Genomic DNA, 16,380 nt, shown 5'->3' with positions numbered 1-16,380 from the left:
GATGGCGGCCGGGGAGCTTCCTTCCGGGTTCAAAAAAAAAACTTAAAAAAATTACCAATTTCCTCTTACCTCTAGCCATTATTAGCAAGCTGCTCTCAACATGCACAGCCCATCAAAGAAATGGTGTTGGATTCCTTTAAAAATGTGAAAACACTCTAGACATAGACTTTAAAGATCATAGAGAAAATAGTTCATGAGAAATAGTGAAAAGGAGACATGCTCCTATTTCCTGGGTAGATCATTTCCTTTTTTGGGCAGTGAGGAAAGAGAACTCCAAGGAGGATCTAAAAGAGGCTTGGAGAAGCTGTGTGTTCCAGATGCTCATGCAAAATTCTGGGTTCAGACACTTAGCCCTCACAACCTAAGGTGGCCCTAAGTGTCTTTAGATTTGGCAAATATTCTTATTCTTTGGGTCTGACACAGGAGCCTGGGATCTGAGGGTGGTTCTCACTTGTGGAATCTCATTTTCCTTTAGAGAAGCCTAACTTTGTCACCCTGTGGAGCTACGACGTTCTCCTCCCTTACAAGACAGTGGGACTTGCTGCAGTGAAAGTGCTGCCTGTCACAGCAGTGGCATTGTATCTCTCAGATGGAAACACTTGCAGAAAAAGTGATTGGGCAATTCTTGGTAACATGAGTATTTCCCTGCAGCAGGTTTAAACACCTTTCTTTCTTTCTGTTTGTGGTCCATGTTCTTGGGAGTGATATACACAGAGTCCTTCTTTCTGCTCTTGAGCCTCCTTGGAAGGCCCAGCATGAATTGCAGAGTGGATTCCTTGTGTGTTGGAATAAGATTAGCCATGGCTTTTGAACTTCTTTGGCTGGGACGGCAGTGAGAAAGGGAGTTTACACTATGATTGAGTACATGCATCGCTCTCTCTATGCACCTCCATAGTCCCCCCAAATATTGCTTTGGTTGATGAAACATCATCGAACAATGTCTACAATGCCTTCCAATATTGACTATTCTACTTCACTGAACAGAATGCCTGTCATGGTCCTGCCTGTAGAATGAGAAATTAAGTGCACCCAATTTCAGTTATTTAACATTCATGTGTGTGTGTGTGTGTGAGTTAGAAAAAAACTTGTCTTATTTTAGACATTGGCCTTGACAGTTTCTATAGTGTCAGAGGTTTAACCTTGAGGGTTGCAGTTTTGCCCTTGAAAACCTTTACGAAAGTCTGCATCTTGGCTCAGGTTCCACTTTTCATTTCAACTCTCTCCCTGCACCTGTCACAATGCCCGTGTTAGTGAATGTCCTCATCTCTTGCCCAGCCCTGAAACTCTGGGACGGTTCATGTGGTCAATATATATTCATCGTGTGGAAACTGATTTATCTCTCATAGGTGTCATATAGAGTTTGGCACACTGGCACCTGGAAGATTGTCACTCGGATGGTGGCTGTTTGGGTGCTGTCCTTCTTGACGAATGGGCCCCTGATTCTGATTTCAGAGTCTTGGAAGAAAAGCACCAGCACCACATGTGAACCCGGATTTTTTATCACGTGGTACATTGCCGTCTTCACGTCGTTATTGGAATTCCTGGTTCCTATCTTAGTCGCTTATTTCAATGTCCACACTTACTGGAGCCTGTGGAAGCGAGGGAACCTCAGCAGGTGCCTCAGCCAACCCGGAGTCCCCTCTGTCTCTTCCAGTGATGGCCATGGGCACACATGCAGACAGGGCCCAGGTTCAAGGGTGACCCTTCCAGCACAGAAAGAAGCAGCGGCCTTCCTGGATCCAGGCAAACCACGAAGAAAGAGCAGTGTCTTGTTTTTCAGCAGAGCTCACAAGAATAACAGTATTATTGCCTCCAAAATGAATTCCCTCTCCCAATCAGATTCCCTGGCTCTTCAGCAAAAGGAACATTTTGAACTTCTCAGAGCCAGGAAATTGGCCAAGTCACTGGCCATTCTTTTAGGAGTTTTTGCCATTTGCTGGCCTCCATACTCACTGACCACAATTATTCATTCCATATTTCAGGTACAGGACTTTGCTAAATCCAACTGGTACAAAGTTGCCTTTTGGCTCCAGTGGTTCAATTCCTTTGTTAATCCCTTTTTGTATCCATTGTGTCACAAATGTTTTCAGAAGGCTTTCTTGAAAATATTTCGGGTGAGAAGACAATCCATACCAGCACACAATCGCTCAGTATCCTCTTGAAGATAATGTTCTCACTTCTATAAATTTTAGGCATAATCCCTCCTAAAAGAATTTGACCTGGTTTGCACATTGCCCTTTACACTCTACCAAAAAACTCATAAAACTGTAACACTTGACAATTTAAAAAAATCTAAACCTGAAAGTCAGTGGAAAATGAATAAAGTCTAATGATAAGATTTTTGTAACTAGCCACAAAGTAAATAATTTTCTTCGTCATAACCTCTTCCTGTAGATCTTGAGGTAACACTGATTGTGAAATGCTAGTTTCTGTTTTCTATGTTCAGCATTTGCTGCAGTAGTAAGTTTACTTCTCTCTTTAAAAATTTCATAGTAGCAATACAAGGATATCCAGCTGGAAAATTATTCCGTATAGTGGACAATAGAGAAAAGAGCTTCATTGCTGGTGGTGGGTGAGTTCGGATTGGAGAGCTTGCATTTCCACACTCTATGGTTGTGGTCCCAGGAAGGTGACAGGTGTGCAAAGCCCTGGCCATCACAGGAGGAGGAGGCGAGGGACAGGCAAAGGTCAGCAGTGGTATGAGTATGAAGAACCTTTCTTCCTGCTCTCTTCTTCCAGCTTCCTTATCAGCTACAATTTCTCTTTCTGAGGAAATGTGGGGTGAAAAGACCATGTGATTGAAGACACATCTACTGAACCGGTAGATGTCAATAATTATTAAGAAAATCTTGTATTTATTTAGTGTCATTTAGCTCATTTACCCAATACTTTATGTTGCAAAGCTCAGAGTTGTTCCTTTGTTATATAGTTAGTATAGGTTATGCTTTACTGACGATTCATATTTTATTAACTTGGTGATTTTTTTCATTTTTAAGAGTTCTCTTTTTTTTAATGCCCTATGCTGGTCTTTTCTCATAAACTTTTATAAGCTTTTTTGTTTGTTTTAAACAACAGTCATTTATTTCTCACCAGCCTGGAGACTGGAAGTCCAAGGTCCAGGAGCCTAGCTGATTCGGATTTCCTGAGAGTCCCCTCCCGGCCAGCAGATGGCTCCCTTCTTGTTATAGACTCCCGTGGAAGAGGACGGTGGGCTAGGAACTGAGGCTCCTGTCTCTCTTCTTTTTTTTTTTTTTGGTACCGGGGATCGAACTCAGGTCCTTGTGCTTGCGCAGCAGGTGGCGAAACCACTGAGCTAAATCCCCGGCCCTCCTGCCTCCTGTCTCTCTTCTTATAAGAGCACTAGTCTATCACGAGGACCCCACCTTCATGAACTCATCTAAACCCAATTATTCCCAGAAGACCCCCCCACTACACACCAACACCTCGGGGGGCTAAAGTTTCAATGTAGGAGTTTTGAAGGGATACATTCAGTCCCTAACCTCATATTTATCAATTAGAAGCTTTATATTTCATTGCTTCAAAACTATTGCATGGGACTTTTCTTTAATAGTTTTTATTTTCATGCTGGAATTTTCAATGTTGGCTTTTTATTTATTGAATATTGAAAACAGTTGTTTAATAATCAGCATCTGCTAACTCAAATATCTGCAGTCCCTGTGGACTGTATTTTGTTATCTGTTTTCCCTGCCAATTCTTTCTCAAGGTGTCTCATTTCCTTGTGTCTTTGATTTTTTAAAAAAATTATCTACTAAGCATTAAAAAATTTTATTATGACATGTTTGCAGTATATGACTACATTCATCATCAGGGAATCTCTTCTAAAAGGTTTTTATCAGTACTTCTTCTATAACTTCTCACGGTTCTTTTACAGTTTGATGACTTTCCTATTTTTGGACATTTTAAACCTTTGATTAATTTCAAACACTACAATATAAAAATCTTTTAAGTGTATCAGTGCTTAGAAATGTACATAATTTTTACTTATGCTTATACTTTCCATTAAGTAAGAGATATATGTTTAACATTTAATGGCAATTTGAAAAATTTGAGAAACTCTCATAAATGCACAAAATTTATAAACTTGTGTCAGCTACTGGCTTTTACATTTACAAATTAGTAATTATAGATTTCATGTGATTACTGGAGGCTTGGCTGTTCATTGGATGGAGTGGTCCTATGAAATTTTTGCCCCATTGAACCTGGCAGAAAGCATGCCTAAAAATTCATAAATATTTTCTAAAGTATTCATAAAATATATATTGTATTTCATTCAATCCAAGATACTGTCAATGTTAAGACATTTTATTTACTGATGCAAAATGATGTAATGCTTTAAAAAATCACATTGGTAGTAAGTTCCTTTCTGATCTCAGAGTTGTTGAGAAGAGATCACCATGTATCTCAGAAGTGACTCCATGAAATGAGTTTGAAAAAAATACCATACTTTCGATGGCACATGGATATTTTCATCAAATAAATATGCATTTAAAGCCTATTGTGTATTAGCTACTAATTATAAGGGTGCCTAAGAACCTTGCCAATAAGAAACACATTCCCTGGGAACAAGAATTTTACTTTGAAGTTCTTTTAATAACACTGCTGGGCGCATGATGCCATGGTTGCTCTGTAGATACTTCCTGAGAAGGCAGGAAGTAGCCAATTTCCTTCCATGATTTTCTATCCCTTTCTACCTCACTTTTGCACTGTGACTTTGTAGCCTCTCCCAGCAGAAGTGATTTTCTTTGGCCATAGATCGCTGCAGAGAGAGTGACCCCGTGCTAGTTCAGAGCCTAGGCCTCAAGAGGCCCACAAACACCTCTACCTCTTAGGAGTTGCCTGGCAGTGGGGTGAACACCACCTGCCCCTAGCCTGATGCACAAGACAGGCCACATGGAGCAGAGTCAAGGAGTCCTAGCTGAGCCCAGTTTAGACCAGCCAGCCTCCAAGTGACTCAGCAGCCACCAACAGAGGCATGGGCAATAGCAGGCAAGAGGCTGGCTGAAAGCAGCCTAACATGGCTCGGACCACATGAATGGCTCAGCTGAGCCAGACACCCCTTGGCAATGGGAAGACTGCATTCGGGGAGTGTTTGTTACTCAGCAATTTCTAACTGACACACCAAGCACCTGTCCTACTGTGTACTGAATGCAGCCTCCAAGGGTTGAGGAGAAAAGTAGAGGTTGGCATTACTTGCTCTTGTGTGACACCTTGGACAGAAGACAACATTATTACACAAGAGAAGTTTTTTTTTTTTAAGGTCATGGCTACTTCTCTACAGGAACATATGATTTAGTAGTAAAGATAATGGATTTTGAAATATTGCAAATTACATGGGTGCTCCGTGAGGCTAAAGTTGCTCCCTGAGTTCGGAGGAGAAAAGGCAGCATGGGGGAAACAGGGTGTTCTTAGCCGTGAGAGTGTCTCCCTTCATCGCCTCATTCAGTCTCTTCAAGTTGCCATCACATACTGCAACCTAAAGCTGGCTTTGCACTTTGTATTAAATGGTCCTTCTCATTAAAATGGATTTTTTAGTACTCACTCCTGCCGCCATTTCTTTATGTGCTTTGACTTCTCTGAGGGAATCTGAGGACTCAAAAGAGGCCCTTTAGTAGGAACCAGCCAGTTTGGTCCATGGTTAGGTGAGTAGCTCTGTGAAAGAATTAGTGGAAGAAGTCTATTTTATCTCTTATTCAGATTCTGATACTGCCTCTTTTCTCTCTTAGAAAAAAGTCGAATATAAACATCCTGCAGAAAAAATTTAGGCTATGTGTTAAAATACTTTTCTGACATATAGACCCGTGCTTAAAATTTCCAATGTTCGCAGGAAAGATGTAAGAGATAAAGCTTTTCCTCCATAGAAGGCACTTACCAGCTTCTCAGAAACTGGAGGACAAGTGGTTTTCATATTCTTACTTTATCCTTCCGGTTTCCCTGCCCAGTGCAGCACATCCGGGTCATGGTCCGGAGCAGTTGGGTGATTGGTTGGAGGTTCTGCTTTTCTCCTCCGCTCATTTCTGGGATCCAATTGGTTTGCATTCAGTTGTTCTTTGTGATTTTTGTTCCTCTGGCTCCACGTGGATGGTCTGGAGTTCTAACGCCATGCTGGTTCACACTTCTCTAGGCTGAGGAAAATGTCTGCTGCTCTGAGACAATGGCCCAACAAGCTTCACGCCAGATTGTGAGTTCTGGGGCAGAGAAGGCCCTGCTCACTTCATCTTCCACACATGGCAGATGATAGGTTAGAGCCGGGAGAAGTAGCCCAGTGGTGAGCGCGCTGAACAGCAATGGCAAATGAACCAAAGCCCCACCTAAGGGTCTTCTCCGTGCCACAACAGTAATGCCGTTGTTCTCCACCAGATGGCAGTAGATCCCCGTGCTTTTTCTCCTGAGCAGCTGCTGACCAAATAAAGGTTGTTTTGTAATACAATTCAAAGAAATTTGATAACAGTTTCCTCAGTTCTCAATGTTTATATTGAATTAAACTCAGAAAGTCAGTGAAGGCCCTATAATGCTCTAAAAAGCAAAACAACGGCTTCTCCCTTTCCCCCATTAGAAGGCAAGGCTGCCTCAGGACGTTTTCATCAGGGCACTTGTACACACGCTTGCACACACACACACACACACACACACGGCACCTCATACATCTGCCTCCACCCCACACTTTAACTTCCCCTCCATCCACACGGTTCTACTGCCCCACACTACACAGCCCCCCATCCCCCCACCACACAATCCAACCCCACAACCGTCCGCACACCAGATCTGCACACACCACACACATCTAATCCCACAGACATCTACTCACCACGCATCTGACGCCCTCACACGTCCACACACCGTGCACACCCACACATCACACATCACACTCCCCAAGGTCTCTCCACGCACATGCACAACCCTACACAATCCGCACTCACACTCCTACCCCACATGCCACACACATCCATCACACACCACACATCTGCCCACCACACACGTTCGCACACATCCACCGCACGGTCCCACACACGTCTGCACGGCATGCCCCCCAACTGTCCGTATGCGCATACACAAGTGCCCTATACGTCGCTACACCTACTGGCGCCCTTTCATTCCAAGAAGAAGAGTTCCTTCGAAGGAGTCCCTTAGTCTCCCGAGACTGTAAGGTAAGTATAAACGTTCTTCTAGACCCACTTCATCAGTGTCCTTTGCTAAACTTCCCTTTATAACAGTATGACACATCATCGGCTTTTTGAAAAGTGACTGCATTCTAGGACCTCCAAAGGCTTTAAAAATTTTTCTTCCTCAAAATTCGCTGAAAAAGTGTAACTCCTCCTCTCTTACACACACAGAAACCCATGGGATCTTTCTTAATGATTGGCATTTTTCTTATACTTACTCTTATAGCACATTTCCCATGATCCCTCAAAGTAGCTGTCCACTTAACAGTGTAAAAACCATGTGCAAAAGTATTCAAAGCTATTAATAGACACAGCAGCAATTGCACGATCCATTAACTTCGGATATCCTCGAAGAAACAGAATTTTCAAGTATTTTCTCCATATAAGTGGTACCGCCTACTGGTCAAATTTGGTATTGTATTTCAGTTCTAGTTCATGCCTAGCTCCTAAGGAAGCAATAGTTTCTTTTGCAGCTATGTGATCGGGGCATAAAAAATGATTTTTAAAGAAAACGATTTTCAGTTTCATAAGATGCCATATAGCATGAGTTCAGCTACATTTTAAATCCTTATTTATGGCCACAGGAGTGACTGTCCTCATCACTTAGGCGTGCATCCGCATCTACGTGAGTTTTCATTTGTGCTGTTCATTCAAATCAATGAATTTGGCTACCGCATGAAATCTTATCTTATTAAAAATTTCCCACATCATTTAAATTGAGGCATCCCTCACTCCCAAAACGCTTACTCGTATAAGATCACATCTTTGATATTATAATGGATGTTAATGGGGAAATAATGTACATACTGGTAAAATTTCTCTATTTTTTTTGGAGGGGTACTGGGGACTGAACCCAGGGCCTTGAGCATGCTAGGTACATGCTAGCCACTTTTTAAAATTTAACTTTGGTACCAGGGATCGAACCCGGGTCCTTGCGCTTGTGCAGCAGGTGGCAAAACCACTGAGCTAAATCCCTGGCCTAAAATTTAACTTTGAGACAAAGTCTCATTAAGTTGCCCAGGCTGGCCTTGAACTTGCTATCCTCCTGCTTCAGCCTCCTACAAGTAGCTAGGATTATCGGCAGGTGCCACCATGCTTGACTCTATGGTAAAATTTTAAGGAAGAAATGAATTTCATATTATGGACATTTTTAATGACATAAATCTATTTCTCAAAATCTCAACTGTTGTTAAAAGGAGCGAAGTGTTGGCAGTTAAGAAGCTTTTTAGGTTTACATGCGGTTACTGTTATGCAGAGAACACCTTCATTCCAACTCTGTGGATATCTGTTTCATTTGTTAAGATCCTGTGAGGAGATTTAATCTGCAACTTTAGAACAAGAAAGATTCATCTTAAGGAAGAAAATTTTGGAAGAAAGAGGAGAAAAAAAAAACTAAGGAAGGAGTAGATCACTTTTATTTATCTCGCAGGCTTCTACTTGAGCTTCCCTGAATGGAGGAATGAAGAAGTTATGGCAATAGTCTACACAAGGACTCTAGTCCAGGCAAAGGGTGACCCCTGGAGTGGATCCCATATTTGAAGAGGGACTTTGGGATCCTCTTGGAGTTACAGAGCTGCCTTGGAGATCAGATGTGACAGTGTGACAGAGCTAGGGAAGCAGCCATTCTCTTCCGTCCTGCAAGGTAACATTGTTTCAACAGTCCCATCAGTCTACTGGGGCCACCGACTGAACTATGAGCTACATGTAACTTTTCTCCTTTTACATCGATTATACAGTATTTGTCACAGTGGTAGAAAGATGACTCTCCATCATCTGTATCTGTGTGGTAAACATATATATTTATATCATCATGAGTTGTGTAATGCTGCTAATATCATTAGGTGATTTCATCCTTATGAGAGTGAGTATGCACGCAGACTAGGATGGTTACAATGTCACTAGGTAGTACAATTTTATGGAACCTCTAGCATGTATGTCGTTGGTTGTTTACCAAAACATTATCATTGGTTTGTGATTGTGCACACATATATGTATGTATACATGCGTGTCTATAGACACACGTGTATACATTCATACACATATATGTTTAACACAGTCCCCCTAATGGAGTCTGGGATCTTTGGGTAACTCGAGTACCTGTCATGTCGGTGGTGATGAAGGAACAAAAGGAGGGGTGTGATGGGGACAGCTGCCCACTAGTGGAGGAAATGGACAGGACAGAAACCCACGCCCGCAACTCCGTTCCAGTCACACCTGAGACTGATTGGGAAGGGGAAGGCATCCAGACACGGGCTGGGAGGCTGAGGAGAACCGCTTAAAGCCCATGCCTTTAGGGTAACTGTGCACTTCTAGAAGTCGCTTGGGCATGGATGAGGGGGAACGGGGAGCCCAGCTCCTTCCTTCTGAAAAGCACACGTTGGTTTTCACACCAGCACATCACAGTCCAGAGCCATGTAAGGACTGAGACAGGAAATGAGAGTCGATAAAACCACACAGCGAGACTCCAACCGTCCTGGGCACACCACCGGCTTCTCCACACAGGCAACTTCAAGGGGGCTCTGTGCAGGCAGAGCCACTGGGACCCGGCCTCTGCAACCCTCAGCACACTCTGAGGTGGGCGACACCGGCTTTTGAATCAGGAAGCAATTTAAAAATCAGTCATGTTTTGATCCCTCAGGCCTGGTTTCATCTGAGTAATAAGCTCTGCTTTCAAGGCCTGGCCGGCTGGTCTCCCCTGGGCCCCCCTCCCCAGTCCTCCTCCAGTGCCTGCCGGGTCCCCTTCCCGGCAGGAGTCGCCCAGGAGGACAGCATGGCCCTGACCTTGCCAGGAGGAATGTCTGCCGTGCCTTTCCTTCCTGTCTACCCCGGGCCCTCCCTGCCGGCCACGCTCCCCCGACCACCCTGAATAAATCTTCCTGCATCCCTGACAGCTGCTGATTTGGCTTCTTTCCTTCTTTCCTTCTTCTTCTTCTTCTCTTTTTAATTGAAAGTAAACCTTCAAAGAGGCCCAGCCACCTGAGAAGCTCGGCTGAGCGCTGCAGCTGGCAGGAGAACCTCAAACAGGAGCTCGGCAGTGCGCCCTGTCCCTCCGCTCGGGGGCAGAAGCCACCTGGGCTTTGTGGGCTGCCAGGGCCACTTAGCTTTCAATTTAGCTTTTGCATTAGAAGAAGGGAATATGGATTTGGGTAAGTAGAGTGATTTTGAAGGCAGCTATGGGGGGGGGCAGAGAAAGAGAGAGAGAGAGAGAGAGACTCTGAGATTTGCAGAGGGAAGTGTGAGTTTCCAGGCAAAATGCAAGTTTACTTATAAAATAAATCTGAGGATGCCTTTGGGCTGCATGGTTAGACTGGTGGGATACTTTGCAGAAGGAAATATATTTTAAAAAATCATTCAAAATCAACCACCAGGAAGCAGGTCATGTATGGGGCAGCAGAGTGAGAAGTCATATTTGAAGACTCCTAGATTTTGTTGTAGGGAGGCCTTGAGCCTTCTCTTTTGCCACTTCTAGTCTCTCTATCTTTCCCCAGAGACAATTTTTTAATTATAGAAAAATTGAGATATTCAGAAGTGTTGAAAAATAATGTAACAAACACTTTTATAGCCGCCACTTAAATCTAACAATATCTTTCCATATTTGTTTTACACATCCATGCAAGTTTGCCAAGCCATTTGAAAGGAAGTCATAGGCATCATGATTCCTTGCTCCTAACTCAATACCCCAGCGTGTGTTTTCTAACAAGGCCCTTCTACAAAACCATAATGGAGTTATCACACCTAAGAAAATTAGAACGAATTCCTAAATAACATCTATAATCCAGTCCATGTTAACACTCCTCCAAATGACACCAGACTCTCTCTTTTTGTAACTGGTTTTTGTTTTGAATAATGAGCTGATCCGGTGTCACCCACTGCATGTAGTCATTGTCTTGCTCTCTTCTCTCATTAAAGTGGAAGTGTCATACAAAGTGGACAACTTCTCAAGGGTACTGGATGATTTTCATGCAAGGAACCCCCATGTGAGCACCAGTCAGATGGCCATTAAGCAAGTCCAGCACCCCAGAAGGCTTCTTCAACCCTCTCCCTGTGCACAGGACCTGCGCCCCACTCCTGAGAAGGGGTGAGTGTGGGAGGTAACTGCCCTTCTCAGAACTTTCCACTGGAGGTGTGAAGTGGTCAAACAATTAGGGAAACTGGTTGGCAGCATCTTATAGAGGTTAATACTAATAGAGGTCAGCACCTAATAGAGGTCAGCATCTAACAGAGGTTAATACTAATAGAGGTCAGCATCTAATACTGACTCCATGATCCACAATTCTTCTCCTCATTAAACATTTAAGAGCTGCGGATGCCACCAGAAGACCTAAGTAAGAAAGCCTGCTGCAGCTGTGGTCCTAATATCCCCAGCCTGGAAATGTCCCAAATGTCCATCAATAATAAAATGGATAAATCAGTCATGGCGAATTTATACAAAGAAATTCTAAGCAACAACAAAAAAATCATGTAATAACATGAATGAATCTCAGACATTATGATGAAGGAAAAAAGCTTGGTACTAGAGAGTATGTTTGGTGTGAGTCTTTGTAGATGAAGATTTTTTTAAAAGGCAAAAGAACAAAAAAAACCAAAACAAGCAAAAAACCCTGAGAAGTCTTTATTTTCCTTTAATGGATGGGTCTTACTCCCCTCATGATATATATAATATACAATATTATTATAATATGTGATATAATATAATTTATATAATATAAATATACAAAACTATATAAAATATATTATATAAATATATATATATATTTATATTTAAAAGAAACCAGGTGAGTTGTTTTGTAGCATGACTCACTTTCCAGATTTGTCTGATTATTTCATTTAACTTGATCCTTCTGAACTGGGGATCCATGAGAGAATTGAGATGTAATTGCTCTAAGGCACTCATTTTATGTAATGAATTAACTCCAGTCCCATGCATTTCAAATGGTAATAGTTATGTTCCATCCTTGGGAGAATTGAGTAAATCATTATTCAACTCATTTTCTATGGCTTTATGGTTCAGTTGAGGACCCAGTTGAGAAATGCTTACTGAAAGTTAGATTTTTAAGTCTGGACAACAGTCATTTTTGATGAGAATACTTCACAGGTAGCACTGTGTCCTTCCTTCTGCATCACACTGGGGTCACTTAATGTCACATGGCTACACAACAAGTGATGTGGATACAGAGCTTGATCATTTGGTTAAAGTGGTGACCACCAGGTCTATTCCTCTAATTTCTACTGACTCTACTTCCTGAAGTTAGAAAAATACTAGTTCTTTTTAAAAAACAAATTGTGGTAAAATATACACAACATAAAAATGGCCGTCTCAACCAGTCTAAATGTGCGGTTCAGTGGGATTAGGTACATTCATGTCGTCATGGGTTCATCATCACCATCTGTCTCCAGCACTCAGGTTACTTTTGCTAACTGGAAATACATCTTTTTAACGAGTACAGTTTTCTATTCTAAACTTGAAGGGTTGCTAAATCATCTCAACTTGTCTGTGATGACGATAATTTTTAGAACAAGTCCATGTGCTGTAAAGATAGGTTCCCTGAGAGACTGTAAAGAATGACAGTCCGCAGTCTGCCGAGGAGCCTGGGAACACTCTTTCCTTATCAAAGCTGGCCCCATTCCCCTAGAACTTCAATTACTCACTAGTCAGCACGAAGATGGGGGAATATTTAGAGAGAAATGAGCAATTATTAAAAAGGGCCAAGAGAGCAAGATTTCAAAGCCAGAACACCCCAGCAAAATCATTTTCTATCTAAGCAGGCCCTCTGGAGCTAGCATACATACGTGCACCTGGACCCCACCTGGACATAATTAGTTTCCCTGAGCTCAGAGCAGAGAAAACACTGAAGAAAATGATGTCAAAAACCCGAGCAATCTGTCATGGTCTGCGCTGCACAATTAAAGCAAAGCAGTGTGCTTTCTCTAAGAATTATGTAATGCAGATGACAGGGTCTCTCAATCGCCAGAACAGGAAAGCCATCTGGTTTACGTTCTGCTTCACAACTGTGATGTCTGTTTCTTGCATTGTGTTGTATGCTTTGGGATGGGAATCACAGGAAGGGAAGATGAAATGTTTTTGGTTGACCTGTAAGAAGATCTTTTGTTTACTTGTCAATGAAAACATTCTGTGGTAGAATTTTTAATCCCAAGCAAGAAGAATCCTGGATGCTTGTGGATCAAAATATCAGGTAGCCAAAGACTGAATGGACCCATAAATCACAGCTGCATGGAAGTTAGTATACCATGAAATGCATTCTCTAGACATAGGTGTGTCCTCCCCGCCTGCCTCTGTCCATCTGGTCTCCAGGAGAGCACCCTGCTTCTCTGCACCACCCTCACCCTATCAGAATCCACACCTCTCACTATGGGTTGACAGGTTGAATCCTGACTGGAGGGTTTCAGTGTGTAGCCAGTCAGTCCTCAATGACCAGCCACGGGTTGTATAGCAGTCCTGGGTCCATGGGGGTTGCATGGGAAGAACTAGAAACAATTAATGAGTGAATCACAGCAGACACATTCACAGTCAACAATGAGGACAGAAAGATAATCAGAATTCACTGAGGTGATCCAGAGTGGATCCGAGGTGTTTGAAACTGGGTGGCAATCACTCCTTCCCTTCCAGGAAGGGCACCACACCCTAATCTTACCACAGCATTCATTCCAGTCATTGCTCCATCTGCCCCTGGGCACTGTGCTCCTGAAGGGCTCAGGTTCGGCTTCCAGGAACATTTAACGGGCGCCTGTTCATTCCCGGCACCCAGCTAAGTGTTTCCCCAGGTCCTTATTCACAACTCTGGGAAATGACTTGATCTTCAGTTCAGAGCTGAGGAGAACAAGTCCCAGAGAGCATAGACTGGGCAAAAGGCCAAGCCATCAGCCAGTGCTTCAGGTGCCTATGGTTTACAAAGATAGCTCTTTCTGAAAACTAGAAGGAGGGAAGCAGAGAACTACTGGAAGGACTGGAACAAAGTCAGTCTCCCATCAGCACCTTGGGCTGCTGAGTGTGAAGTGATGGAATTAGCCATTAGGGAAGGGAATAGGGTGTGGGTCATTCCCAAGGCATGTAGTAGACATGCCTACCCAGTGTTAGTGGGCTATGAGTGGCACCTGCTTTTTGCCTTCCATAATTTGGCTATATTGTTTTATATCAGGAGTCAGACTAGAGCTTTATGTGACTCAAATGGGCATGTCAGATGGCAGACTGGATGAGTATAGCCTCTTCCCCAGTGGCTGCCACAGAAACCTAGGCCCTAGTCTATGAAGTGGCAGAGCTCTGCTGAGTTATGTGCAGCGGAGGTCAGCGTGACCCCAATTAAAATCCTTTGTCCTGAATTATGGCTTTCTGCTGGCCTGATGGGTTGCTTGCTAATTATACCTGGTCCTAGTACCTGTTTGTTCTATCCAAGAAAGATTACCAATGCTTCCTCCCTAACAGCCCTGCCTGGCACCATCATGCCAGGTGTTTGGCAGTATTTCACTAGATGCCTTCAAAGCATACCTGGCTCCCTCTTCCTTCCCATGATTGAATTCAGTAAATACTGGATGTGCTTGTGGGCCTTTGTCTTTGCTGCTATCGGCAGCACTGATCATGCCCCAAGACTCAGCTTCTTCATTTTAAGTCTCACTTCCTGTCTATTCTTCAATTTGCCTTATGCTGTAGTGACTCACAGGACGCCATAACCCATTGCAGAGGTTCTGGCAATGTCCCCTTCCCTTATCCTTATAAGGGGACTTTGTCACTGGCCAGGCTCTGAGGCCTGTTATCAACCAGAGTGTGGTTTCAGAGAAAGTGACAGGTCAGGTGAGAGCCCCTGGCTATGGGTCCAAGTGGCTATTGAGTTTGAGTCTGTTCACTACAGCCTTGTGGTTGTGTTCTGTCTTCATCTCTCACTCCCTGAGCTCACTCCATGGCTCACTATCCTGCTGTCCTTACCAGATCATTAACTGACTCAATCAATCCATGTTTGATTTATAACTTAATCAAGAGATAAATGAGTGTGAAAGGAGCAAATTTTTGTCAGAATTCAAAGAAAGAGAAAAATTCTGACTAGAGGTGGGACAAGGGAGAGGAATGATTTCTTAGAAGAGTTGCTTCTGAAAACTCACTAGGCTGAGCAAAGGCATTTGGGCAGGAAAGGGTGTGGCCTCCTTGAAACTTAGTTTTGCTATGTGGAGGGCTGCCCTGCAGAAAGGCCTGTAGACACTGTTTGTGTCAGATCATGGAAAATTTCAGCAGCATACTAAGGGGTTCGAAGTTCATTCATTTTAAAAATATGATTTAATTCTGTCCTTCAGATCTGTATTTTCAAATTCTCTTCAAGTAGCAGAGAAAATGAAATGTTTGTTTACCTTGTAATTGGGTGCAGGTAGATGGCTGAACTTCGAAATGACCATAAACTTTGGTTCAGAGCCCCAGGAAGGCACTCTCAGTGAATGAAGTAAGTTTATTCTGTCAGAATGATAAGTTTATTCTCAGCTAGTGGAACCCATGTGGACATCTGAGGAGTCAATTATGTAATTGGAAAGCATTTCCAGAATGTGTGTGGTATGGGTTGGGTGATGGGCAGCTGAGAGACAAGTTAGGGTTTCTCCAGCCAGAGATGACAAAGGACAAGGCCTTGGTGACCGATACTCAAAGGAGGAATGGAAGGGAGTTGGTGACTGGATATAAGCAATGAGATAAGAAGCATGGAGCTTAGAATCTGACACGTCTTGAAGGGATGATCAGGTGGTTCCTGGGGCCAGGAGCTGAGCTGGGGACACTGGCCAGATTTTGGTGAGTTCCATTTTAGATGTGTTGAGTCTGAGATAAAGGATGGACATTTGAAAGGAAACTGACTGAAGAAAGATGGAAATGATTCGGCTCTGAAATTCTGAGCATTGAGGGCTGGAGGTACAGACTAGGGATTCATCAGACATGGGGGTGTATGAGGAAAACACAGGGACAGAGAGCCAGGAAGAGACACAGCAAGGCGGGACCTGGTCAGACCTTGTGGAGCCTCCACACCAAGTACCAGGATGAAGAAGAGAAACCGTGGACAGAAGCAGTCGAAACAATGCTCTGGAAGACAAGTGACGAAAGATTCAGGAAGAGGTTGGTCCAGTCCTTTAAGGGGATGGAGTCTGACTAGAAGTGCCAGGTAAACTCTGAAGAGCCTGTTTAAATCTGAAGCACAGGTAAACAAGGAAATTA

At 43.2% G+C, this 16,380-nt stretch overlaps 1 protein-coding gene across 1 annotated transcript; it reads left to right on the top strand.

The window, feature by feature from the left end:
- The first annotated feature begins 937 nt into the window (after positions 1-937).
- On the top strand, positions 938-2,236 carry Hrh4 (histamine receptor H4). Its single transcript, XM_087188722.1, has 2 exons — positions 938-1,006; positions 1,347-2,236. Exons 1-2 carry the CDS (start codon positions 938-940, stop codon positions 2,160-2,162), a joined length of 885 nt encoding a protein of 294 aa, XP_087044848.1. The 3' UTR covers positions 2,163-2,236.
- The last annotated feature ends 14,144 nt before the right edge of the window (positions 2,237-16,380 follow it).

Source organism: Heterocephalus glaber, unplaced genomic scaffold, assembly GCF_053883595.1.
Source record: "Heterocephalus glaber isolate CG9 unplaced genomic scaffold, H.glaber_assembly_v1.0 deba00000331, whole genome shotgun sequence".
In the NCBI taxonomy this organism is placed as follows: domain Eukaryota; kingdom Metazoa; phylum Chordata; class Mammalia; order Rodentia; family Bathyergidae; genus Heterocephalus; species Heterocephalus glaber.
The sequence above is the reverse complement of the archived record's forward strand: the minus strand, read 5'-3'. Positions and strand labels throughout refer to the sequence as shown.

Coding starts and splice junctions, on each gene's coding strand:
- Hrh4 (XM_087188722.1), top strand. CDS start 938: ATGTCTACAATGCCTTCCAATATTGACTATTCTACTTCACTGAACAGA. Junction 1,007..1,346: donor TGCCTGTCATGGTCCTGCCT/GTAGAATGAGAA, acceptor TATCTCTCATAG/GTGTCATATAGAGTTTGGCA.